The sequence below is a fragment of the Falco cherrug genome, chromosome 15 (genome assembly GCF_023634085.1).
Source record: "Falco cherrug isolate bFalChe1 chromosome 15, bFalChe1.pri, whole genome shotgun sequence".
NCBI lineage: Eukaryota > Metazoa > Chordata > Aves > Falconiformes > Falconidae > Falco > Falco cherrug.
The window spans coordinates 913336-939003 of NC_073711.1; the positions used below are offsets into that span (position 1 = coordinate 913336).

The 25668-nt window shown below is 56.8% G+C and overlaps 2 protein-coding genes across 10 annotated transcripts in view; both read left to right on the forward strand.

Annotated features, from left to right (window-relative positions):
- The first annotated feature begins 382 nt into the window (after window positions 1-382).
- PHKA1 (phosphorylase kinase regulatory subunit alpha 1) lies at window positions 383-23748 on the forward strand. 8 transcript variants are annotated; one of them, XM_055727659.1, is made up of 33 exons: window positions 383-1391; window positions 1569-1741; window positions 2200-2247; window positions 2795-2963; window positions 3338-3420; window positions 3620-3700; window positions 4135-4233; window positions 4348-4494; window positions 4814-4867; window positions 6366-6488; window positions 6604-6699; window positions 7418-7525; window positions 7729-7807; window positions 8233-8367; window positions 9435-9544; window positions 10214-10358; window positions 11280-11358; window positions 11753-11928; window positions 13847-14023; window positions 14378-14472; window positions 14667-14806; window positions 14953-15109; window positions 15274-15353; window positions 15554-15632; window positions 15719-15848; window positions 16223-16324; window positions 16735-16850; window positions 17143-17181; window positions 18270-18314; window positions 18562-18732; window positions 19255-19308; window positions 19451-19651; window positions 19901-23748. In XM_055727659.1, the coding sequence occupies exons 3-33, from the start codon at window positions 2215-2217 to the stop codon at window positions 20072-20074; spliced, it is 3477 nt and encodes a 1158-aa protein (XP_055583634.1). In that variant the 5' UTR covers window positions 383-1391; window positions 1569-1741; window positions 2200-2214; the 3' UTR covers window positions 20075-23748. The 8 variants fall into 8 exon arrangements, with proteins under 8 accessions (XP_055583634.1, XP_055583635.1, XP_055583633.1 ...); XM_055727660.1 differs by having other exon boundaries at window positions 2799-2963; XM_055727658.1 differs by having other exon boundaries at window positions 1569-1727.
- A 1605-nt stretch (window positions 23749-25353) lies between these two features.
- Window positions 25354-25668, forward strand: part of HDAC8 (histone deacetylase 8) — a 38325-nt gene continuing 38010 nt past the window's right edge. Inside the window, exon 1 of one of the 2 annotated variants that reach the window (XM_055727668.1) lies at window positions 25354-25484. In XM_055727668.1, coding sequence (XP_055583643.1) covers window positions 25404-25484 — 81 coding nt within the window. In that variant the 5' untranslated portion in view covers window positions 25354-25403. The remainder of the gene's footprint in view (window positions 25485-25668) is intronic. The other variant, XM_055727669.1, reaches the window with a different exon arrangement.

Sequence of the window (25668 nt, forward strand, 5' to 3'; positions counted from 1 at the left end):
GTCTGCCTGCACCTATACATGTGTGTGGATATATATGCCTGTGCCTATGTGTTTGCATACATGCATAGATTATGTATGTGCACAGGAAATATGTGTGTGCCTGTGTGTATGTATGTCTATGCATGTGTAGATGTGTATATGGATTCCTGTGCATATGCGTGTGTGCCTGTATGTGCTGCGCATGTGCTGTGTATACATAGAAATGCAAAAGTATGTATGCATCGTGTGTACACATGCACGTGCATGGACGCGTGTGTGCCGTGATTTAACTTTCAGCCAGCAACTACCACGAAGCCGTCTGCTCACTCCCTGCCCCCCCTAGTGAGATGGGGAGGTGAATCAAAAAAAAGGTGAAGCCTGGGGGTTGAGGTAAGAACAGTTTAATAATTGAAATAAAGTAAAACAACAACGACAATAGTAATTGGAATGAAGAGGACAGGGAGAGAAAAGAATGAAACCCACGGGGAAACCCCCAAGGGATGCCCAACACAGTTACTCACCCCCGCTGAGTGATGCCCAGCCCGCTCCCGAGCAGCGGTCGGTGGCTCCCGGGCAGCTCCCCCCAGTTTAGGTACCGAGCATGACGTTCTGTGGGATGGAATAGCCCTTCGGCCAGTTCAGGTCAGCTGCGCTGGCTGCGTCCTCCCCTTGTGGCCCTGCTCGCTGGCAGCACACGCGGGATCGGGAGGGCTCAGAGCAAGCGGCTGCTACCGGCCACGGGGCGACAGCGCGCGGCCGGCGGTGCCTCGCACCGAGCCCCACGCGCGGCACGGCACCAGCTGCCGGGAGCACCGGCCGCGTCAGGAGCCGGGCGGTGCGCGCCGGGGTCTGCCCGTGCCGCCTGCCCACGCGAGTCGGGTGTGCGTGCGCGTCCGCCCGTGCAGCGCGTCCCCCCGCCCAGCTGCCCGCACGGCCCGCGGCACTCGGCAGCACCCCGCGGCTCGCGCGGCTCCGTACCCGCGCACGCGTGGTCGTGTGACTGCCCGCAGCGCTGTGTGGCCTCCGCCCGGCAGGGGGCGCCGCGCGCCGCCTCCCCCTGGCCGGGCCGCCGCGGCGGCGGCTCCTGGCCTCTCGGTAGCGAGCGCTCCGCGGACCGGGACCGCCGGCGGCGGCGGGGAGCCGCGGGGCAGCGCGGGAGGAGAGGCCGCTCGGGAGGCGGCGCGGCGCCTGGGGCAGCGCTGCGGGCGGCAGCGAGTGGGCGGTGCCGCGGGCGGGGCGCTGGCAGGATCCGGGGCGGGGCTCGCTGGTCGCCTCAGCGCCGGTGCTGGCCGCTCTCGTCCGGTCCGGCCGTTGCCGCCGCTGCTGCCGCCGCCATGCGCAGCCGGAGCAACTCGGGTGTGCGGCTGGACGGCTACGCGCGCCTGGTGCAGCAGACGATCCTCCGGCACCAGGTGGGGGCCGCCCCAGTGAGGGGAGGAGGGACGGGGTCCGCCTGGCCGCGGGCCTCGGGGTCTCGATGCGCCCCGGCGGCCCCTGGGCCTGGCGGGCCGCGCGGCCCCGCAGGCCGGATCGGACGGAATTAACTGGGAAGGGGGGCCGCGTCCCCCGCCGCTGTGTCCCCTCCTCAGGACGCGGTGACTGGCCTGCTCCCGGCCAGCGCTGATCACCGGGACGCCTGGGTCCGGGATAACGTGTACAGCATCCTGGCTGTCTGGGGGCTGGGCCTGGCCTACCGCAAGAATGCCGACCGCGACGAGGACAAGGCCAAAGCCTACGAACTGGAGCAGGTAGCGGGGAGCCGGTGAGAGGGAGCCCGCCGTGGCTGTCGTGCCGCCGGCAGCCACCTGGCTGGTCTGCTTTTGGCATGAGCCAGCCCTGGAGCCAAAAGGCAGCGGGAGGCCACGTGGTGGGTACGGGGACAGGGCTGTCCCCAGGCGATGTCGGAGTCCACTCTTCCTGGAGCACGCAGGAGCCCAGCCGAGGGTCCAGCCCTCTGGGTCTGGGGTGGTCAGAGGATGCAGGGAGACCCCAAGGGCTGGGGAGCTGCATCCTTGCAGCTGTGCTCTCCCTCCCCCTGCGTGGCACAGCAGCTTGGCCATGCTGGCAGGCTGAGAAATCTCACTTCCCTCTGCTGTTGCCTTGGGGCCAGGGCCATGGAAATGTGAGCTGGGGCTCTGCAAAGGTCAGTGGCCAGCTGATCCTGAGTCAGGAATTCTGGCATCGTGGGGATTAACGAGGTTGTTTTCCTTGCTCCTGCAGAGTGTGGTGAAGCTGATGCGGGGGCTGCTTCAGTGCATGATGAGACAGGTAGGGGCTGGGGAGCGCCTCTTGAGAGTCGAGCGGTCTCCTCAGGGCCTAGCTCTGCCACAAACAGTGTCGGTCCCAGCTGTGCCAGCTCTTGCTAGCCTTCCTTGAGAGCAAGGGAAGCCTCCTTCCAGTAAGTCTGAAATATGCTCCAGTTTGGCATTGGTCCCTGGTGTGATGGAAGTCCCAGTGCTGCAGACTGGTGGCCAGTGGAGCCTTTTCCAGGTGCTCTCTGTCTTGTGGCCTGGCTGGTGCTGGGACTCTGCAGATCTCCCTGAGGGCATTTGGAGTGACCTTTTTCTCTCCATGCAGCGCAGCTGTGGCTATGGGCCCCCCGCAGCTGCAGCCCTGCACTAGGGTGGCACATGAGCCTGTGCTCACCACCTTGGTTTGTGGAGGGGTTCAGCCTGGGGACTATAGGATTCCTGCCCTGCTGGGCATGGTTCCATATTCTGGGCTGATGGCATGGGGCAGCCTTTGGCTCTGGTGCTGCCAGACCTCTCTGGAGACAGGGTTTGATAAACCCTTGCATCTCCTTGCTGTTCTCAAGGTAGACAAGGTGGAGGCATTCAAGTACAACCAGAGCACCAAGGACTGCCTGCATGCCAAGTACAACACCCGCACCTGTGCCACCGTGGTGGGGGACCATGAGTGGGGTCACCTACAGATGGATGCCACCTCACTCTACCTGCTTATGCTGGCACAGATGACGGCCTCAGGTGATGCTGCTGGGGGATGCCATTTCAGCTTTGAGTGTGGTAGTCTGCAGGGCTCTCCATGTTCTCAGTTTGGGTGCAGCTTCCTGGGTGCCCAGCCGCTGCGATGACCTCCCTGACCTTGCTGTTTTCTTACACTCACAGCACCCAAGGTGGATGTGGGCCCCTTGATGTCTGTCTCTCTAAAAGCCCCCATTTGCTTGAAGCCCCAGAGCTGCCATAGTGGGATGGGAGCAGGGATGGGAGCCATCCAGGACATGGCTCCTGTGGGGCAGGCATGAGATGAGGAGAGGTGTCTGGCCTGGGTTACTGCAGCCCATTCCTAGGGAAGCCTGTGGGCTTGGAGCGACTAATATGAATTCCTTCCCCTGCTTCAGGCCTCCACATAATTCACAGCCTGGATGAAGTCAACTTTATCCAGAACCTCGTGTTCTACATTGAAGCAGCCTACAAAACTGCGGTGGGTATCCCATGCTGGGGAAGGGGAGCATGCCCCAGGGGTGTAGGCGAGTGGGCTGGTTGGCCCCTTCTGAAGCCCCAGTGGATCCCAGAGGCCCATGGCACCTGCTGGGAGCACCACCGATGGGTGTGGGGTTCAAAGCCTTTCTGGGCATGCTTTGAAATGCTGCCTGCTGCAATGTGCTGCTGTCTCTGCACAGGACTTCGGGATATGGGAGCGCGGGGACAAGACGAACCAGGGTATCACAGAGTTGAATGCTAGCTCTGTCGGCATGGCCAAGGTGAGCCAGGGAGGAGTGCTGGGCAAGTGCCGGAGAGCACTGCTGGCCCCATGCTGCTTTTTTATGGGGAAGGCTGGGCATGTTGAGGTACTGAGGCTCAATGCCCCATGCAGTGACAGGTTCCTGCAGGGGGAAGACCTTTCTTGTGTGCGGGGATAAAACTGTGCCCCTCTTGCCTAAGTTTTGTCTGAACTCAGAGTGAGAAATTAATTGGGGTGTGTGGCAGAAATGTTCAGGGCCTTCTTGATGTCTGGCTACCTGTGGCTTTGGAGATGTCTCATTCTGACCAGGGGTGCTCTGCAGCCACAGCAGGGATTAAATTTTGCTTAAATTTGGGCAGTGTGTTACACAGAGGGGCTGGCATGGGGCGAGAGCTCTTACAGATGAGCAGCGTGGTGAAGTGCTTGCTGCTTTGGGTCTTGCCCTGCTTGCAGGCTGCCCTGGAGGCACTGGATGAGCTGGATCTCTTTGGAGCAAAGGGAGGCCCGCAGTCAGTGATACGGGTGCTGTCAGATGAGGTGCAGCACTGCCAGGTGAGGCCTGCGCAGGCTTTACGCCATTGCAGGATGAACTGTGATCCACTGGGGTTGCACTGTGAATGATGCCTGGTCTGGCAACCTAACCAGCCCTCCTTCCCCTTTACCCAGTCCATCCTACACTCGATGCTGCCCAGAGCCTCCACATCCAAGGAGGTGGATGCCAGTGTGCTCTCTGTCATCTCCTACCCGGCGTTTGCTGTGGAGGATGGTGAGCTGGTGGAAATCACCAAGCAAGAGATCATCACGAAGCTGCAGGTGAGTGGCTCTGCCTTTGTCTTGTCCTGCCCAGGAGCCAGTTGCAGTCCAAACTGTCGCTCTTTTCTCCCCAAAAACATGCTTGGGGAGGGCGTTGCTGAGGCATGTCCTTTCCCAGTCTTCATGACCTGTGGCAGGGGGTGAGCAAAGAAACTGTCCTGTGTGCTGTGGCCCTAGACAGTGGTCATGGTGTCTGAGCACTAGGTGAGCAAGTGAGGGGATATTTGGCTGGAGGAGACCCCTGCCCTGCTTCTGCATTGAGGGTACAAGGTATCTCACCATGTGCCTCCTGCTCATCACCTCTTTCCCTCCCTTCCAGGGGCGCTATGGCTGCTGCCGCTTTCTCCGGGATGGATACAGGACCCCCAAAGAGGTCAGTGTCCCCAGCCTGGCCACTTGACAGAACTTGAGTGCCAAGCAGCAGCTGACCTGACTAGCATTTGCAGCGAGCACCCCCAGGTTGCAGCACAAAGGCTGTGGTGGGGAGGACTGGGAAAACGAGAGCCCTGAGTAGTCCCAGGCAGTGTCATGGGTCTGGGCAAGGTTTCCCAAAATGCCAGAGCCCCTTGCAGAGGTGGTACAATCCCACCCATGCCTGTAGTAATTAGGCCGTGGGAAGATGGACCACTGCCCTGTATGGGAGTCCTGCCAAAGTGGGCTCTTTCCCTGGCTCTCCCGGGGCTGCACAAGCCCTGAGCAAAGGGTGGAAGCCTGTGGAGGTGACTGCAGTGCTTCTCCCTGATGGTCTTGGCTTTGTGGCAGCACTGGAGGCCACAAAGCTGCTTCTGCCTCTCCTGGAACCAGCATGCAGCTTGTGTGCTGCCACACTTGGCTTTCATTGGAGTGAGCAGAGACTTTCTTCTGCTGCTCTGGGGAGGGAAAACAGGAACATTTTGTAAGCAACTGTTCCATTTGATAACCACAGAACCATGAAATGGTACTTGGAGACTCTTAAATCATCAGCGGCTGTTGGTAGAATAATCTGGTGCCTCTAAATGCTGCTTTCCTGTGCCTCCTCAGACCTGACCATAGTAGGCAGCATCTGTGGCTGCGTCTCGCCAGAGCAGCATCTCCAGTCTGACTCCCATCACTCATGAGCTTTGCCAGCTTGCAAAGCTGTGGATTACTTCCAGGGAGCTGTGAGGCACGGGAAGGGCAGCATTGCCTGCAGAGGCACTGCACTGCAATTGGCTGGAGTCAGTTTGGGAGCTTGTGGCCCATGTGCAGGCACTACAGAAAACATCTGCTCCCTCTGTCCTTGCTCTCCTCTTTGCACTAAGGCCAGTGTTCCCCATTTTGTGTAGCAAACAGAGTTAAAAGCTGTTAGCAGGGAGTTCGAGCATAGGTCCTTTAGGGCACAACACTGCACATCTGGGGTGGGAGGATTCAGGGAAGGTGGCTCTCTGTCCTGACCACTTCCTTTGTGTCAGGCTTGCAGCCACACCAAATGGCAAGAGGGACCCTGCTGTCTGGCCCCGTGTGACCAGCCCAAGCCCTCACACCCAGCTGGCCCAGCCTGGTGATGCTGGGGCAGAGCAGGCGAGGCAACAGTGATGCAGATGTCCCCAGTGCAAGGGGGATGATGTGCTGTTGTACAAGGGTCTGGGGTGCTCTTCTGGGCTTGGGTAGGCTTTCTTTGCGCAGGAAGGGTGAGTCCCCTTGGTGTCAGTGCAGGGGGCTTGGGAGGGGATGTCTGATGGCAAGGACACAGCCTGGAAGTGAAACTGCTTTTCGACTCTGTCTCAGCCATCATCTGCAGAGAAGGACTGGGAGGGCATTTGAGGCTGTGGTTTCAGGGGGAGCAGGAGTCCTGTCAGTTTGAGGGGATTCTGCCACTCCTCACCTCCCTGGCTGTTGTTCCTTCCCTGCAGGACCCCAACCGCCTCTACTATGAACCTGCTGAGCTGAAGCTGTTTGAGAACATCGAGTGTGAGTGGCCTCTCTTCTGGGCGTATTTGATCATTGATGGAATTTTCAGTGGAAACATGGAGCAGGTAAGGGAGGTAGGACTTGACAGGCTGGTGGAAAGAAGTCCCTGGCAAGGGAGGCATGTGGAGGAAGGATGCAGGCAGCCATGACTGGGGAAGATCCCCTCTCCTCTTTCCTCAGGCGCAGGAGTACCGGGAAGCCCTTGAGGGGGTTCTCATCAAGGGGAAGAATGGGGTGTGCCTGATGCCAGAGCTGTACAGCGTCCCGCCAGATAAAGTAAGTAGTCCTGAGCTATGGTGGGAGTGGGAGTGCCTTATTGCCAGATAATTAGGCTTTAACTGCTTATTTATCCAAATCGTTGGTAAAACAGCACATGTAGTGTGTGGAAACCCCATGTAAAAAAAGCGTGGCTTGGAGCTGTTATAAAACCATATTGAATAAATAAAGTGGGTTTTTTTCCCCAAAGCATTTCTTGTCCCATACACAAGGGTGCTTTGCTGACAGTCTGCTAGCCTGGAGTCCTCTGATAGCTCAAAACACATGGACCTAGACTAAGGAGGTTGTGCTGAGCTCCTATTCAGCGCTGAGAGTGTTTGTGTGGGCCTGGGCTGAGAGCAATGGCCTCCTGGTGCCCAGGTGGTACAGGAGAGATGCTCTTCTTGTCAGCATCCAAGAACATCACCCTGGTGCTTCTAGTGCTCCTAGGGGATGTCAGTCAGCACATCAGTTGTTCCAGTGAGATGACCCATGTTGGGAACCCAAACAAAGTCTGAGCAGCTGATCTGTTGTCTGACGCAGATGCCTGGGGCAATCGTGCAGAAGAGTGAAAGAAGATGGGAGGAATGTAGCCAGCATGGTTTGGACCTTCTGTGGCAAATCCTTTCATAGGCTCTTGTTTTAAGCCTTAAACTGCTGGGCTTCAAAATGCAGTGGTGATGTTTCCTTCAGCATCCTGTGTCTGGATCCCTCCCTAAACTCCTGGTTTATCCTCCAGGTAGATGAGGAGTACAGGAACCCCCACACTGTGGACAGGATACCTATGGGCAAGCTTCCGCTCATGTGGGGGCAGTCCCTCTACATCCTGGGCTGCCTGATGGCTGAGGTATGGTCACCCCTGGTGCTGGGGAGGGCTGTGGGGTCAGGCTTTGAGCTCTGAAAGAGCAAATGCTGCCACCCTGAGACACCTACCATGAGGAAGCTGTGACCTCCATCCCCCACAGACTCCTAAATGTGGGTTGTCTATAGGCATCACCTTTTCTGTCCTGCCCATGAAATGTTCATCTCTTCATACCTCTTTTTCCTCAGGGGTTTCTAGCTCCTGGTGAAATAGATCCCCTCAACCGCCGGTTTGCAACCGTCCCCAAGCCTGATGTGGTGGTCCAAGGTGAGGGAAAGGGACTGGTCCCAAACCCCTGTGGCCTGGCAGGTCTGGGGACTCTACCCTTGCGGAATTCGCAGGGGTGGCTCTGCTTGCTGGGTGGCTGCTGGTGCAGCCAGATCTCAACCGTGGCAAGATGGTTATAGGATGAGGTGCAAGTCCTTCCACCCATCCTGCATTGCCCCAGGGAAATATCACCTGCTACAGCCTCCTCTGCAGCTCTGCAAACTGTCCTGCCCTCCTGCCGCTCAGCAGGGAAGGCTGGGTGTAAAGAGTGTTAGGAGGAGCAAGGCAGACCTCTGCAATGGGAAGTTGTTCCCAAAGGGACCCCAGGCAGCTGCTTCTATTTGGTGTGACACCTTGTATGTGTCCCCAAAGGCCAGGGATGCTTGTGCCCCTGCCGCACTGAGCATGTCATCCTCCCTTTCCAGTGTGCATCCTCGCAGAGACAGAGGACATCAAGGCTGTCCTGAGGAAGGAAGACATTGACGTGGAGACCGTGGCGGACGTCTACCCCATCAGAGTGCAGCCTGCTCGCATCCTTAGCCACATCTACGCCCGGCTGGGTGAGCTGGGCTCCACAGTGAAAGTGTTACAGGAGGAGGGTCTGTCCCATCCCCTGGCACTCCTGCTCATGGATACTGATGTTCTGCCCTGCTGCTGTCTGCCTGGCTGATGAGGGCTCTGACACCCATTCCTGGGCCCAGTGAGGCTACTTCTGCCCAAGAGGAGCTGGGGTGGGCAGGCAGTGCTCTTCAGGGTGGTTCTGAAAGGGATAAACCTTTGGCATTGCAGTTGTATGGTTTCTCCAGGGACAAACAGAGGCTCTGATCCATATAGGAATGGACCTGGTGTAGGCAGGAGCCACCTTTTGTTCCTGTACTCAGATCTCAATGGAGGAGGCAAGTCAGACCCCAGAGAAGGGTCCCCTTGGCTGACAGAACCTGGAATAGCTGTTGCTGGATGGTCAGCAGGGCTGAGTGCGAGGGGAGCGTTTGGGTGTGCTCAGCTCTGTGTGCTCCTTTCCTGATGCTGCAACCCCTCTGGTATGGAGCTTGTTGTGCAGGAACTGGAGACCCAGCCTGGGCCAAAGGAGAAACTTGATCCACTGTAAGCTGCACATGCTGGCTAATTTAAGCTACTAAAAGGTCAAGTGTGACATGGGCAAAGAGGGCGGGGAGTAGACTAGCAGCTGCCAGCGCTGACGTGACCAAGGGGCAATGCTGCTACTGCACCATCCTGGGCTCTGGGAGCAATCCAGGAGCAATGGGGATGCTGTCAGCTGTCAGCTTTTGGGGAGTCCCTGGCCCTGCCCCAGCTTCTGACATCCCCAAAGACCTGGAGGTGCAGCATGTTGTGGAGGTCAGGAGAGGCTGTATGTCCCTCCCTGTTCCAGTAACAGTCTGTGGGGATGGCCTGGGTCTACCTAGCCCCCTGAGCAGGGCTGCAGGACAGAGTATTACTGTCCCCTAGAGCTGTGCCAGCTCGATGCAGGGTCCTGGGGTACCCCAACCACAAACTAGCCTGCTCCTGCTGGCTAGTAGCAGAGAAGCCTGTCTCTGTCTGCTGCTGCATCCTGTTTTTGTGAGGAGGCTTGCACTAAAAACTCCTCCTTGTGCCCCGACCCCCCCAGGCTGTAACAAGCAGATGTGCCTGACTGGACGGCCCTACCGGCACATGGGTGTTCTTGGGACCTCCAAGCTCTACAAAATCAGGAAGAACATCTTTACCTTTACCCCACAGGTGGGTGGCTTTGCACAGGCTCATTCCCAGCTGTCATGTGACCTGGAATTGGGCTGGAGGTTTCTCCACTGGCTGAGTGCTTGAGTTATTCTCAGGGGTGGCCCAACACCCTCTGAAAAGCCTAAGAGGCTGGAGCAGCCCCAGCTCCTTGGTGTGAAGCAGCAGAGTTGGTGGTCCTGGCTTTGCGCTTGCTGGAAGGAGATGGTTTCAGCCTTCTGATGATCAGTGTTGGGTGAAAATCTCTGCTTACCCTGACAAGGACACCAGGAGGAGGCTGATGGCAGGACTGGGATTGTTCTGTCCCCTGTGTCTAACATGCTGTGTCGAGCAGGGTCACAAGCCTGGCACTGTGAGAAGTCTGTATTCACTTGGGATAGGCACAGCACAGACCATTTGTGTGGGGCCTGGATGACGCTGCTGCTGAGCTGTGGCGTTAACCTCCTTATAGTTGTTACCAGCCTGTAGCTGCCCTAGGGGTTGAGGGTCCCTTGCTAGACTGTGGTGGCACCTAGTAGGTAAGGTGGGATGAGCTGTTGGTGCAAAGGATCAATGTCCCCTGGGTGCACTGTGTGGTGGGCCTGGCTGAGCGCCTGTGGGAGAATATGAGTGGCATCAAAGGGACCTGGTGGCTGTGGGAAGGGCTGCTCATGTCTCCTACTGTCCTTGCAGTTCATAGACCAGCAGCAGTTTTACCTGGCTCTTGACAACAAGATGATTGTGGAGATGCTGAGGACGGACCTCTCTTACCTCTGCAGCCGCTGGAGGATGACTGGGCGTCCGACCGTCACCTTTCCCATCTCCCGCACTATGCTCGGTATAGATCCTCTGGCCTTGCAAGGCATTTGGCTAGAGCAGCCCAGGAAGCTGTCTCTGTGGGAGGAAGGGGGTGGGCAGATGTGGGACCATCTTGGTGACGAGGATATGGTGGGGCTTGAACAGCCAGTAACATCCTGTAAAAAAGCAGCCACACTGAGTTGGCAGCCACCCTGGCAGCTAGCAGGGCTGCCTGCCAAGTACTAGTGCCTGCAGCTCAAGGGATGTTTGCTGGCACGAAGGCATTCAGTCACTAGGCAGCTAGGCTTGCTGGGAGGTCTTTTGGAAGCAAGACAAAAAAGAAATCCCCCTGTTACAGTGTTCTTGGGGCTCTTCCTGCTCCTTGACTCTTCACTAATTACCTGCTAAAGGCTTTCCTCAACAACAGGGAGGGGAAAACAGCAAGCCAGAAGGAGCAAATAGCTGTGTGATGCTGCAGAGAAAAACTGGCTTCTCTGGAGCAGCTCTGAGCTTTCCCATGAGCCTGGTGCAGGGAAGGGACTCTGTTCTGCTTTCAGGCCTTTTTGGCTCTCCTTGTGTACTTGAAATCCCCTTAGTGTCTTGGGTGTGCCCTTAGATGTGGTGTCTTCTGCCCCTGATGGCACCCCCTTCCACTGCCTTGTGTGAGAGCCAAGGACAGAGCAGGGTGCTGCTGTCTGGTACTGTCAGCTTCAGTCAGAGGTGAAATCCCTGAAGCCTGGAGGGCGTCTTTGGCCTGGCTTTCCTGGAATCCACCTGGACAGTCCTGAATTTCCTTTTTTGGATGGGGCATTTTGTGCCACAGCCTGGCTGTGCACCCCAAAGCAAGGGTCTGGCCAATGCCATGGTGCTTTGTGTGTGTGAATGCCCACCTGGCCCTGTGTTACCTTCTGGGTGCCTGTTTGAGTGGGTGAGCCTGACTACCTGTGTCTGTAACCAACAGATGAAACTGGCAGCAGTGTGCACCCCACAGTACTGGCAACACTGCGGAAGCTGCAGGATGGGTATTTCGGTGGTGCAAGGTGAGTGCAGCTTCCTGGGGTGCAGGAGGGGAGAGGGCTCGTGGCCTCGGAGAGCCTGGTTATACTGGGTCCTGAGCATTGGCTGTTGGGGAGGATACACTGGGGTGTGTTAGGCTGTAAGTGCGCCTTGGGGCTACAGTCCCAACAGAGGAGATGTGAAAGAGGATGTATCTCTTCACATCATTAAACCATGGCTGCAGGATCCCTCTGATAGCTTTTGGGCAGCCCTGCCATGCCCATTTGTGGCTGGAGGAGTTGCAGGCACTGGGGCATGTGTATGGTCCTGGGCAATTGCGTCCCTTCCTGCTGAAGGACCTGCCTTGGATCCAGGTGGCAAAACCAAGGGTATTGCCTCTCCCTTCCTTACTGTGTGACCTCCCCTCCTCTTGCCCAGGACCCAGACGGGTAAGTTGTCGGAGTTCCTGACAACATCATGCCGAACGCACCTCAGCTTTATGGACCCTGGGCCAGAGGGTAAGGTCTTTGCCAAGAGTTACAAGCTCAGCATTGACAGCTTTGAGGAGCTAGACACCGAGAAGTGGCTGCATGGCTTGCAGGTAGCCGAGGATGGTAAGGGGGAACAGGCCAATAGCTGCTGTGGTGTGGTGAATGTCAAACTCATCAATAACACCCAAACTCCCTGCCAGCGTCCACCACTGTGTTCTTCATACACTTGGGTTTTCACCATATTTCTAGTCCCATCTGACCCTTCATCAATTAACCTTTTTTGGGTGACACCAGTGGGGTGGGACTGGGTGGATTGATGCAGCTGTTGTAGCCCCCTAGCCAGAGGGATTTCCCAGCCAGATGGGACTGACCTGGTGCACATGGTTGTGGACAGCATGGAGGACACTCTGGAACAAGCCACTTTGACCTTCATAGGCTATTGCATGGGGAAGAGATGAAGGGTTGGCAAACCTGCCTCTGCTTAGGAGATTTGGTTGAGAATCTTTGATGCACGAGTGATGGTGCAGAAAGTGGTGGTACAGTACCCGAGACAGCAGGAAAGAACCACCATGTCCTCAAGCAATTGAAGTGTTGTTTTCCTGTAGCTTTTGACCCTGCCTGGGGAGAACTGTTCCAGTGGGTGCTAAATTGAGGCCTTGCTGCTGTAGACAGGGAGCCCGAGAGGGCCTTGGCCTGTCCCAGGGTGATGGATGTCCTGAGGCCATGGTGGGCTGCCGGTTTTGCTACTCCCCTTGCAAGCAGGCCTGGTTATATCCTCCTCCTGCCTGACAAGTGTTGGCCATCTTCCCAGCCTTCCCATCAGTCTGCTCTGCCTCTGCTGCTCCTGCAGCCAATGTTTGCGCTCATGTAACTGAATACTTTTTTCTCTTGCCCTCTTCTTGCTTTGCCTATGGTCTGCTTGCAGGCTGCACCTAGGCGTCTCCAAGGTATCTGCTTCCTCCACAGCTGCAATGAGAGACAGGGACTGCCTGGCCTTTCCACGGCTGCTAGAAGATGCTCAATTTTAAGTTTTTCCTGTGGTCAGGTGCTGAAGCCAGGCAGGATGATGTTCTCAAGCCTGATGTCTGTGTGACTCCAGCCGAGTCTTCAAGGCACTGGCATGAGGCATCCCCACTGGGCGTAGAAAGAGCATGCTGTGCAATCGACCTCAGATGCAGTCTGCAGCTTGCCATGGAGCTTGTCTGCCAGCTGGAGAGCAGCAAGGCTTTGCCCTGCCCTACTGGCTGGAAGTGCATCAACAGCTCTGTGTTGTATTGCATTACCTTGGCATGGGGTATCTCTCTGCCAAGGCATCCCCCTCACTGCTGGGCAGTGCTGTTATTTCCCGGCTGAGCAGAGGTGTGGCCTCTGAGCACCCTCCATGCTGCAGTTACTGAGTGGTGGCTTAGGCGCTCCTGATGTGGCATTGGGAGCAATGGGAGCTGCTGGAGGCTGGGCAAAGAACAGGGCAGGAGCTGTAACTCCTCTAGCGCCTAATCAGGAATAACTGGTAGCTTCTAATTGGAAATAACTGTGGCAAAACCATCCTGCCTTGCTCTCATGCTGGAGTCCTGCTTGGATGAGGCCCTTGCTATGCTGGGGTGCTCCTAAGTGGTCTCTGCTTGGACAAGCAGTCCCTGGCACACCTACCCTTCTTCTGTGGAGGGAAAGAGCACAAGCATTTCACCATAGGGTTTGAGCAGACCCTGCTGTCCTTGTGCAGGCTTGGACAGACATGTGCTGCAGCCCCATTGCTTCTTTTGTCCAGGTGGGACTTGGAGGGAGCCCCAGTTTGGCCTTGGCTGGCAACCAGCACCCCAGGCAGTGGAGCAGTGCAGGAGCAGGGGTGCTGTGGCTGCTATGCTTTGTGAGCCCAGCTGCTGGTGCTGGCTGGCTGGCTGCCAGCACTAGCTCACATTGTCACTTTGTGCAGGCAGCAAAGCTTTGCCCTTGCTGAGGCACAGCTGGGGAGCTCTCTGAGCTCTGGGGGTGCCCCAGTACAAAGCAGCTCAGTCCCCACCTCTTCTGCCTCCCTTTCCAGCGGACATGTATGATGAGGTTGCTCAGTACTTGGACCACCTGCTGCAGCACACGGCTCCTCAGTCAAACCTCCCTCCCACTGCCCAGCGGGGAGGGCTGACCCGCTTCCGGGCTGCTGTCCATACCACCCGTGACCTCATGTCCCTAGCGTCCAAGGCCAAGGACCTTCATGTCCAGAGTGAGTAACTCCAGCACCTTTGCTCAAGCCCGGGGGTGAGGCTGAGGTGCTTTCAGAGCTTTCCCAGCTGTGCAATGCTGGTGACCCCATGGACTGCAGAGCAGCCTAGCCTTTGCCTGGGTGAAGGCATGTTATGTCCACCATGCTAGTCCTGGCCATGGAGTATCTTGGAGTTGGTGTCTGCAGTCCTCATGAAAACTGCTGAATGATAAGGGATGGTAGCTCCCCATGGCATTCTTAACTGGGTGAGCAGGGGCTGCCAGGGGAGCTGAGTGTCAGATGTGAGGTGGTTTGGGGCACAGCAGTGGTAGTTGGGGTTGACAAGTGTCTGCGCCAACCTTAGCTTTCTTCTAGATGTTGGGATGTATGTCCCCAGCAAGATCTTCCAGGCGTCCCAGCAGTCGGTCAAGCTGCTGAGCTCATCCCACCAGCATGACACGGATGGCAAGGTGAGCCCTGTCCTTCCTGGGCTGGCTGAGCAGTGCCATCCTTTCAGCTGGAGCCAGAGGGCCCTTGCAGGGCTGCAGGGGGAAGGCTTGGTGTTTGTCAACGGGGAATATCCACGGGTGAAATGGTTCCGTAACCAGACTGCACTTGGTGCAAGGTGCTGGCATGCTAACCAGGAGCGTGGGTCTCCCCCCAGAGCCACGCAGTCTATGCAGAGATGAACCTGCCCCGTGATGAGGATGGCAATGTGAACTGCAAGGCATTGGTGGACCAGCTGCGTGTCTGCCCTACACCGCAGGAGCAAGCGGACATCCTCTACCTGCTCCTTATTCTCAAGTACAATAAGCTCCAAGTCCTGCTGGCTCGCTGAGCAGAGGGCCAGCGCAGCTGTGCACGTGTCCCAGCCCACAAAACCTGGGGGCTGCCAGGAAGCTGCTGCAGGACAAATCGCTGGCTGTAACCTGGCATCTCCTTTACTGCAGGGGGCCTGAGTGGCACACCGGGCTTGATAGCCAGCCTGGCCCCACCGTCAAGGAGCTCCTCACTGAGTTGTATGTGCGCGTGGGGGACACACGCCAGTGGGCCCTGATCCGCTACATCTCTGGCATACTCAAGAAGAAGGTGGAAGCTCTGGACGAGGTAATGACTCTGTACCTGACCTCTAGCAGACTGAGGTCTGTCAGGGAGGAGGCAGCAGACTAAGCAGGCGAACCGTGGCTGCATCAGCTCTGTCTCCCTCTGCTTTGTGCTGAGACCCCCAGCCCTGAGCTGTTGGTGATGCCTGTGATACTTTCTGTCCCCAGGCCTGCACTGACCTCTTGTCTCACCAGAAGCAATTGACGGTGGGGCTGCCCCCAGAGCCACGTGAGAAGACGATCTCTGCGTGAGTGTGGCACCTGTCCTGCCGCACATGTGCTGTGCTGGGGCTGGATGTGAGACCACTGCTCTGGAGTCCAAGGGCAGGAGCGGCTCTGGGTGGCTTTACGAGGCCTGCATCTCTCCTCTCTGAGCTGTACAGACCAGGAGGGATGCAGGGCTCACTCTGCTGCCTCTCACCTGCTCTGCTGTTTGTTCCCTTCCCAGCCCAATCCCCTATGAGGAGCTTGTTCGCCTTATTGATGAAGCCAGTGAGAAGAACCTCAGCGTGTCCATCCTCACGCAGGTGAGGGGCTGGGGCCGCGAGGGACCCCACTGCTGGGTATCTGCCCTGGGGAGCAGCAGTGGGATGATTTGCCTCTTTCCCTCCAGGAGATCATGGTGTACTTGGCCATGTACATGCGCACACAGCCCACACTGTTTGCTGAGATGTTCCGTATCCGCATCGGGCTCATCATCCAGGTGATGGCAACAGAGCTGGCGCACTCTCTGCGCTGCTCAGGTATGTGTGGCATGGATGGCACTCGGGCTGGTGTGGGTGCTGCAGTGCCTGGGCCCCTGTCAGCCAGGAAGTAAAAGTGCTGTTAAAAAGGGGCAGCTCAGGGCCAGCGTGAGACCCTGCATGAAAGTGTCAGGGTCTGCAGCTGGGACTGTTCTCAGGCAGCACAGGTGGGGCACTTCACTGCCATCTCTATTCAGGCATGTGTTGGGCTGGCATGAGGAAGAGTCCCCATTGTAGGCAACACATCGTGTTAGCGTACATCCTTCGAGGATGAGCTCCTATACCGCTGCTTCCCCTGCTAACAGGATGGGATGCAGGGTAGGAATGTCCTAGGAGGGCTGTGAAGTGGGGTGCGACAACTCTGTTCTCTCCAGCTGGAGAAGCCACTGAGAACCTGATGAATCTCAGCCCATCAGACATGAAGAGCCTTCTCTACCACATTCTGTCTGGCAAGGAGTTTGCGGTGGAAAGGAGCGGTGAGTCTTTCAGCAGGGCTGTGACTCTCTGGGCAAAGCTGGGTCCTAGTGTGGTGCATGGCCAGCTCTGGGGGTTCCTGCCTTTGGGGGATGTCCCCATCTCCCTGTGTGTTCAGCACAGCTGTTTATGCACTGCAGTAGTACAGCAAGAAGCCATGCTCTTTGGCAGGGTGGTGCTGAGTTTATTTCCAGGGTTTGAGCCTGAGATCTGTGGCTACTGGGGCTTTGCTTAGTTTGGTGCTTGGCCTGGCTGGGCCTGAATTGAAGTGGTTCTGTGCTGTGCTTATGGATTTGTGGTGCTGGTTGGGGTAGAGGGCAAGGGTGTGCAGAGTACAAGTGCTTGAGCAGCAACGAGGGATGTCTGTGCTCTTGAGCCGTGGTACCCACTCTAGATCTCTCTTCCCCTCCAGTGCGATCGGCCGACTTGTCATTCACCCCTGCTATCTCCATCTGTGAAGTGGGGGCTGTTGGGGCCACCAAGCCTGAGCGTGCTGGCATTGTCAGGCTGAAAAGTGAAATCAAACAGGTGAGGGCAGGTAGTGCAAGCAGCACAGGCAGGATTGATGGGAGAGCAGAAGCTTGCTTGCTTCTGGGCTTCAGAGAGTTTATATCTGTTTCCAGGAGCTGCTTTGGGCTCCAGTCCTGCCCTGGGGGGAGAACTGGGGTAAATCTGTTAGCAGGGCTTGCTCTGGCAGTGCAGCACAGGGGGAGCACAGGGGTGCTTGAGAAGGCATGGGGGTGGGGACACGCAGTGTCCCAGGTATGGCTGGTGGGCCTCTTCCATCAGCAGAAACTTTAATTTCCTCCTTTTCTTGCAGCAATTGGATAAACGTAGGCAGTCTCTGACCGGGAGTAAGGTGAAGCCATCCTGGTCTTCCTGCAGCCTCTGCTTTCATCCCTCATGTCACATCCCAGGCCAGCTTCTGAGCATGCATGAGTTAATGAGCTTTCCTAAACAAACCCACTGAGCAAGCTACTGCAGCAAAGAGCTGGCTTCTCCTCTTGGCAGGCCCAAGGTTGCTCTGTTCAGTGCAGGGGGGGAGGCTGGTTCCTTGGGAAGAGGTTGGCATGGCTTAATGTGCTGAGGGGGGCCCAGAGCTGGCACTGGCCCCCAGCCTTCGGGGAGCTCCCCTTTGAGTGGGGCCTGCTGTGTTTGGACTGGCAGGGAGGAAGGCCTTTCTAAGCTGTGGGTGTATTTGGCATTACAACCAGCTGGGAGCTGTGCTCCATAGCTGCTATGGCTGAATAGATTCCATTATACCCACAAAAAACTGCTGAGCAGGATGGCACGATGTTTCCAGTGCTGTTGACTAGCAGTGGCCCTGTCACTGGTGTTCACTGGTGATCTCTGGATCCTGCCTGTAGCCTCCCCAGCAATTTCTTCTCTCGGGGCAGAGGCTCCTGCCCAGCTACAAATAACAAGGACTTTCTCTGGTGCCTGGCATTTGTCCAGGAGGGGTCCTGTTCTCAGAGAGGTGGCCTGCAGGGACCAGGGTGGTGGAGCAGGTTTATGGCCAACCTGCTGCAGTGTGAAACCTGGCATTGCAGAGGGACTGTGTATGGGGTGAGGAGGGTCATCTGTGGGCAGTCACCTTGCTGCTGGCCCTCCAGTCTGCCTGAGACTAAAATACCTGCCCATGCCAACAGAGCAGTAACAGCCCTACTGCTGTGTGCCAGCCAGCACAAGCTGGCTGTTGTTGCAGCAGTAACGTGTTGGGGCCCCACAGCTGCTCCATGCACTAGCACAGTCCTTCCCCTCTGATGCTAACATGACTTTCTGCAGCTCACCTGTCAAAACTACCCCTCAGTCTCCAGCAAACTGCAGCCCCTGGGATAACTGCCCCATGACCTGAGCTTGGTTTGTGCTGCTGCTGCTGCTCTGCTTGCCGTGATGGTTGCCTTGCTCTGGTACGGTATGGTTTTTGTCTCTCCCTTTCTCTTTCAGCCCCTAAGTTTGCAGTCTGGGGACGCTGACCTGAAGTCCTCTCTGGTAACCTACGTTTGTTGGCTGTATGCATGGGGTCTGTCCTGTTTGTGGCTGCAGAAAGGAGCTGTGCTCCAGGGGGAGCCACAGGGAGCCAGGGCTGCAGGGTGGGGCTTTGCTGGGGGCAGGGGGTGACAGCTTTGCCCTGGGAGCCAGGCTGGGTGAGCATAAACTCTTGGGCAGAAGTGGGCTGCATTCTTGTGGGATATTTAACTTTTCAGCAATCTCTGTGGTCCTTGTTTTGTCTGCCCAGTCTGATGGGCCCTCAGAGCTGCTGGGCAAGGGCTCCTTTTCAAGCATGCTGGAAGACCAGGGCAGCAAGGACAGCCGCCAGGGCCAGTGGCAGCGGAGACGGCGGCTGGATGGGGCCCTCAACCGTGTCCCTGTGGGCTTCTACCAGAATGTCTGGAAGGTCCTACAGAAGGTGAGCTTAAATGTCTGGCTGGCTCCTCTCCATGCATGTAAACCTGCTCAGGCACTAGCCTTGCTGAGGGGCATCTGGGGCTGGTCCCCAATGTTGTGTATACATGCTTTGTGGACAAGGCCTGCAGCTGGCCATGGAAAGCTGGGGAGGACCTGGAGCTGCTTTGTAGGCATGCGGGACCTACCTTATGCTGTTCTGACCCTTGCAGAGCAGGGCTAGGTCTGCTCAGGTTCTCTATGCATTCACCAGGCAAGCGCAGTGCTGGAGCCTCAGCTGAAGCAGCTCTGGCCACGGCTTGTGCTTGGCATGGTAAGCCAGGGAGCAGAGCCCTGTGCTGTGTGCAGGAGGGCTCCAGCTGATGTGGAACTGATGAGAAAGGAGTGCTGCTGTGCAAAGAGTCGGGGTGGAGGTGAAGCATGTGAGCAGCATACACTAATGCTCAAGTGGGTTGGTGGGCTGCGCCTATGTGTCTTAGTGTGGTGCTTTTCCAGGCCGTAATCACAGTCTCTCCTTGTTCTGCAGTGCCATGGCCTCTCCGTAGAGGGCTTCATTCTTCCCTCTTCAACAACGAGAGAGGTAGGAAGGTTTATGTGAAGGGGAAACAGGGCAGGTGGGTTGGTGGTGGGTGCTGGGTTGCCCTGGGTGAATGTCCAGCATAGCTCAGGACTTGTGCTGATGATATGGCCTTCTAGGTGCATTTGTTTTTCCTTCCTCACAGATGACCCCAGGGGAAATGAAGTTTGCTGTGCATGTTGAGTCTGTTCTCAACCGTGTGCCCCAGCCAGAGTACAGGCAGCTGCTGGTGGAGGCTATCTTAGTTCTCACCATGCTGGTGGACATGGAGGTGCACACCATTGGCGGTATCATAGCTGTGGAAAAGATCTTGCACACAGCCAACGACCTCTTCTATGAGGAGCAGGTAGGGGCTAGGCCTCACCCAGGGCTGCTGTCTGTGTTCCCCACAGCTGCACAGGATTCACGCACCTGGAGGGACCTGCCTGTTGCCCCCATCATGTTCATGGGACACAGCAAAGATGCAGTGTCCTCCTGGTGCTCACCACTGATGTGTCACACTGCGAGTACAATGGAGGATGCTTGGGGTAGAAGCTGGTGAGGGGGCTTCCCTTATTCTTAATGCTGCCTTTCTCTTTCCCTGTCAAAAATCCAGAAAGCCCTGGGTGCTGATGACCACATGCTGGAGAGGGATCCCACGACGGGCATCTGCAGCCTGCTGTACGACAGTGCACCGAGTGGTCGGTTTGGCACCATGACCTACCTGTCCAAGTCGGTGGCCATGTACGTGTATGACTTCCTGCCCACCGATGGCTGCTCCATGCAGTAGCTCTCACACCTCCTTTCCCCAGGCTGCAGATGCCACAGGATAGTTGTTTCACACACCTTTTAAAGATGAGCATTAGGCTAGTTTGCAGGCAGCCTGTGTGGCCATCTTTCCTCCCAGTCCTGGCCTCTGGTGGGTGAATGGCTCTCTCCAGGAGTTCCACGGGAGGCATGCATGCAAAGCTGACCTATGCCTGTGTGCAGACTGTGGAGCAAGGGCTGGCAAGGAAAGGCTGAGCTTTGAAGCCTGCTTGCGTTCTAAGTGTCTGCCTGCATGGTTTCTCCTGGGCCATCAGCTCCAGAGGGGCCTGTGTTTGAGGGAGATGGAAAGGGCCCCCCTCACCAGGCTTGTGTGCTCAGCACTGCAGTGCTTCCCGGCCAGCTCACAGTCTCCCTGGCTCCAGCAGATTTGAGGTTTTTAACCTGTTCTGTGCTGCTTTTTATTCCAAATCTGCAGGGTTAATACTAGGGTAGACTGGAGCTCTTGCTCTTCCTGCTGGTGATGGAAAGGCTTTATTAGAGGAAAAGGGGTTGCTGCCTGAGCCTTTCTCTCAGCAGACCCAAAATCAAAACAGTTCAACCCAGCCACTGCTGTGCTGATTGGAAGCTGGCAGCCCATCATGCTCCCCCTCAGGGGTCCTGCGTGCAGAGCTGGGAAGGCTGTGGGAGCCAGGAACATCCCAAGGTGGTAACAGATCCCTGTTACTACTAAGCTACAAGGACAGGGCTTCTGGCTGGGTGGGGTATGCCGATGGCAGCACCTCCATGCCATCTGCTCTGTGCCTGGCAGTGTTGCTGATGGCTAAGTTGCAGGTTTCTGAGTTTGTATGTGCCCTGTGAAGCACCATTTAGCTGGCGGCTGGCTCAGCATTAGCTGTCCCATCACAGATGTGCTGTTAATGCTCAGCTCTGGCCTCTGCCCCAGCTTCCACAGCCTTGCACAAGAGAAGGGTGGTGACTTTAGAAGTGAGTCCCAGCTCCACTCTTATCCTGCAGGTCAAACCCCACATAGGATAGTGTGGTTGGACTGGTGGGGATCAGGTGTACACAGCACAAAGTGATGGTGGGAGTAGGGTTATACAGTCATGGAATAGTTTGGGTTGGAAGGGACTTTTCAAGGTCATCTAGTCTACCCCCCTGCAGTGAGCATGGTCATCTTCAACTAGATCAGGTTGTTCAGAGCCCCGTCCAACCTGACCTTGAATGTTTCCAGGGATGGGGCATCTGTAAACACTGGGCAATTTGTGCCAGTGTTTTACCACCGTTATTGTAAAAAAAATTCTTCCTTGTATCTAGTGTGAATCTTTTAGTTTAAAGCCATTACCCCTTGTCCTATCACAACAGGTCCTAAAATGTTTGTCCCCTTTCTATCTTATATCTTTCCTATAAGCCCTCTTTAAGTACTGAAAGGCTGCCATAAGGTCTCCCTGGAGCCTTCCCCAGACTGAAACCCCCCACCTCTCTCAGCCTTTCCTCGCAGGAGAGGTGTTCCATCCCTCTTACTATTTTTTGTGGTCTCCTCTGGACATGCTTCAACAGGCCAATGTCTTTCTTGTGCTGAGGAACCCAGAGCTGGATGCAGTATTCCAGGTGGGGTCTCATGAGAGTGGAGTAGAGGGGCAGAATCCTCTCCCTCAACCTGCTGGCCACACTTTGCAGCCCAGGACATGGTTGACTTTCTAGACTGCAAGTACACATTGCCGGCTCATGTCCAGCTTTTCATCCGCTAGTATCCCCAAGTTCTCCTCTGCAGGGCTGCTCTCAATCCCTTCATCCCCCAGCCTGTCTTGATACCAAGGTTTCCCCCAACCCCTATGCAGGGCCTTGCACTTGGTCTTCTTAAACCTACTGAGGTTCACATGGGCCTACTTCTTGAGATTGTGCTGGTCCCTCTGGATGGCAGCCCCTCCCTCAAGCATGTCCAACTGCTTCACTCAGCTTGGTGTCATCTGCAGACTTGCTGAGGGTGTGCTTGATCATGGTATCTGTGGCATTGGTGAAGATATTAAACATACTGGTCTCAGTACGGATCCCCAAGGGGCACCGCTTGTCACCAGTCTCCACCTGGATATTCAGCTGTTGACTGCTACCCTCTGAATGTGACCACCCAGCCAAAATCCCTCATCCACTGAACAGTCCATCCATCAAATCCATCTCCAATTTAGAGAGAAATGCATTGTGGGGTACTGTCTCAAAGGCCTTACAGAAGTCTAGACAGGTGACATCAGTAGCTCTTCCCTTGTCCACTGATGTAGTCACTCTATCATAGAAGGCCAGTAGGTTGGTCAGGCAGGACTTGTCCTTGGCGAAGCCGTGCTGGCTGTCCTGAATCGCCTCCCTGTCCTCCATGTGCCTTAGCATAGCTTCTAGGAGGATCTGTTCCATGATCTTCCCTGGCACAGAGGTGAGGCTGATGGGCCAGTAGTTTCCACCTTCTTCTTTCTACCCTTTTTAAAAATGGGTGCAATGTTCCCCTTTTTAGTATCTCCAGGGTCTTCACCTGACTGCTGTTACTTTTCAGATACCATGAAGAGTGGCTTGGCAACTACATTGGCCAGTTCCCTCAGGACTCTGGAATGCACGTCATCAGGTCCCATAGACTTGGCTATATTCAGGTTCCTCAGCTGGTCACAAATCTGATCTCTTAGAGTGGGAGGGACTTTGCTCCCCCAGTCCCTGTCCTGCAGTCTGTTTACTTAAAAGGTGTGGGAAGGGAGGCCACCAGTGAAGACTGAGGCAAAAATATTGTTAAGCACCTGTCTTTTCATCCACTGTTACCAGTTTGCCAGTCATGTTCATCATGGGGGAATGCTTTCTTCAACTTGTCTTTTCTGGATGACATACCTGTAGAAGCCTTTCTTAGTCTTCCCATCCCTTGTCAAGGTCAACTCCAGCTACACTTTGGCCTTCTGACCTCTTCCCTACACAACCAGCCAGTGTCCCTATGTTCTTCCCAGGATACCTGTCCTTGCTTCCACTGCCTGCGCATTTCCTTCTTGCCCTTCAGTTTGACCAGCAGGTCTTGACTCATCCATGCCAGTCTCTTGCCTTCTCTTCCTGATTTCTTATACCCAGGGACTGAGAGCTCTTGCACTCTGTGGAAAATGTCCTTAAAGATCTGCCAGCTCTGTCCTGATCCCTTGTACCTGAGGGCAGTTTCCCAGGGGGTCCTATCGACCAACTCCCTGAACAGCTGGAAGTTTGCTTTCCTAAAATTCAGAGCCCTGACTTTACTCTTTGCCTGACCCATATCCCTCAAGACTGTGAAGACTCCACCAGTGCACGATCATTGCAGCCCAGGCTGCCTCCAGTCTTGACGCAGTCACTGATGAGATCACTTGCGCTGGTGACCATCAGATCCACTGTTGCATCCCCTCTGGCAGGGCTGTCTATTACCTGCTTTAAGAAGTCGTCCTCAATGTATTCCAGGAGTCTCCTGGATTGCTGTGGTGGGTTGACCCTGGCTGGATGCCAGGTGCCCACCAAAGCCACTCTATCACCCACCCTCCTCACCTGGGCAGGGGAGAGAAAATATAACAAAAGGCTTGTGGGTCGAGATAAGGACAAGGGAGGTGGCTCACCAGTTACCATTACAGGCAGAAAGACTTTACTTGGGGAAAATGTACTACAAATCAAATATGGAGTAGGGTAATGAGAAATAAAACAAAATCTGAAGAACACCTTCTCTCCCTTCTCTCTTCTTCCCAGGCTTAAGTTTACTCCCAACTTGTCTACCTTCTCCCCTCGAGTGGCACAGGGGGGCAGGCCATCCCATTATTGGAAAACCCAAAATTGTGGTGGTGATGCTAGCCACAGAGCTATGTATTAATACACTGGGTCTGTCTTGTTTCTTCCAACGTTGCTACCCACAACTGAAGGGGCAGAGGGAAAACTAACCTGTGCTCCAGCTTCCCTCACCAGCTGTCCAAGGCCCTGAAGCCTCTTTTGATAGCCCTTGGACTATGTGCTGCAGCTTCATCACCACCCAGATTGAAAAACAGTAATGGGTAATAGTCCAAGGGCTGTACCAGGCTAGGAATTTTCCTAGTGATGTCCTTAACCCAGGCCCCAGGGAGGCAGCAGGCTTCCTTAAGATGAGGGTCTGCTGGGCACGTTGGACCCTCTGTTCCCCTCAGAAGGGACTCACAACTATAACCGACCTTTTCTTCCTTAGAGAGGTGGTTGTGATGCAGGGGTAGGCCTTTCTGACCTTGACAACGCCTCTGGTGTAGATGGACGATCATCCATTGACTGGCCTTCCACATCTAGAGACTCATACCTGTTGTACAGAGGCACCTGGGAAGGCAAGATGGGCAAGGAGGGAGTTTGCCTGCTGCCCCAAGCATGGACTTGCCTCTGTTCGCTCCCTTCCTTTAAGCTACTGCCTTTGGCCTGGCAAGGGGATTACAGGATCCCCTTGGTCGTCATCTTTTCTTTCCGGTGGCTGTTGCTGCCTCAGGGAGAGTGGAGCATGTTTCCGCTAGTCTAGGTCTTTCTCAGACTGACCGCCTGATGCTCCTTAACCTTCCTCGTTCTTCCCGCAGCTCTGCCACCCGGCTGAACAGGCCGTCCGCTGGGCCGCACTCACACAGCGGTTCCCACGGGGCTGCCCCCTCCGGGCGGGTGGGCACAGCGCGCGCTGCCGGGGGGATGCCGCCGCGAAGCACCCCCTGGGGGTGACGGCCACCAGCTGAACTTGCCCCCTGAGCTGGCCAGGTGCCACGTGCCCCCGGGGCCGTTCCTGGCGGGTGCGGGGTGGCCACGGCCCCACGCGCGCGCATCTGCGGCCCCGGAGCGGCTCCCCCCCTGCCGCTGATGTTTCCCCGCGCGTTTGGCCTCGGGGCTGGGCCGTGCAGCGGTTCCCGCGTAGTCCCTCGGAGCTGCTTCCCGGCGGCAGCGCCTGCCCTGCGGGTGCCGTACGCCCGTGCTTACAGGCGCCCCCCCCCGCCCCGGGCACGCTGCTCTCCGTCCTGGGCCGGCTGCGGCCGAGCGCGGGGGCCCCGCGGGCAGCGCTGGGCGCCGACGGGGCCCCTTGGGGGGGCGCCTGCTGGCCTCGAGCCTTTCTTCACGCCGGTTACCGCGTTTCTAACGGAAAGCCGCCCCCTCGAGCTGCGCGGGCCGAAGGCTCCCCATGAAACGGCTCTCCCGCGAGCGCACGGCGTGTTGTCCCGCGGCGGGGCTCCGTGGGGCGGGGGGCACCGGCACGGCGAGCGCTGCCTGCCGCACCGCGCGGGCCGGGACTACAGCTCCCGGCGTGCCCCGGGGCTCGAGCCGGCCGTCCCGGCGTGCCCCGCGCGGGCGGCTGTGCCGGGCGTCCCGGCGTGGCGGCCTCGATGGCGGCGGCGCCGCCGGTCTATGTGTACAGCCCGGAGTACGTGGCCCTCTGCGACTCCCTCTGCAAAGTGCCCAAGCGGGTCAGCGCCGCGCCGAGGGGCGGCTAACGGGCCCCGGCGGGGGGAGCGGGGCGTTGGGAGCGCGGCGGTGAGGGCGGAGGGCGCCGCAGGGAGGCCGCCGGCCCCGGGACAGCGGGAGGGTGCGGGGAGCGTGGGGGAAGGGGCAGCGGTGGGGGCGACCCCGACCCCGGCCCCGGGCAGGAGG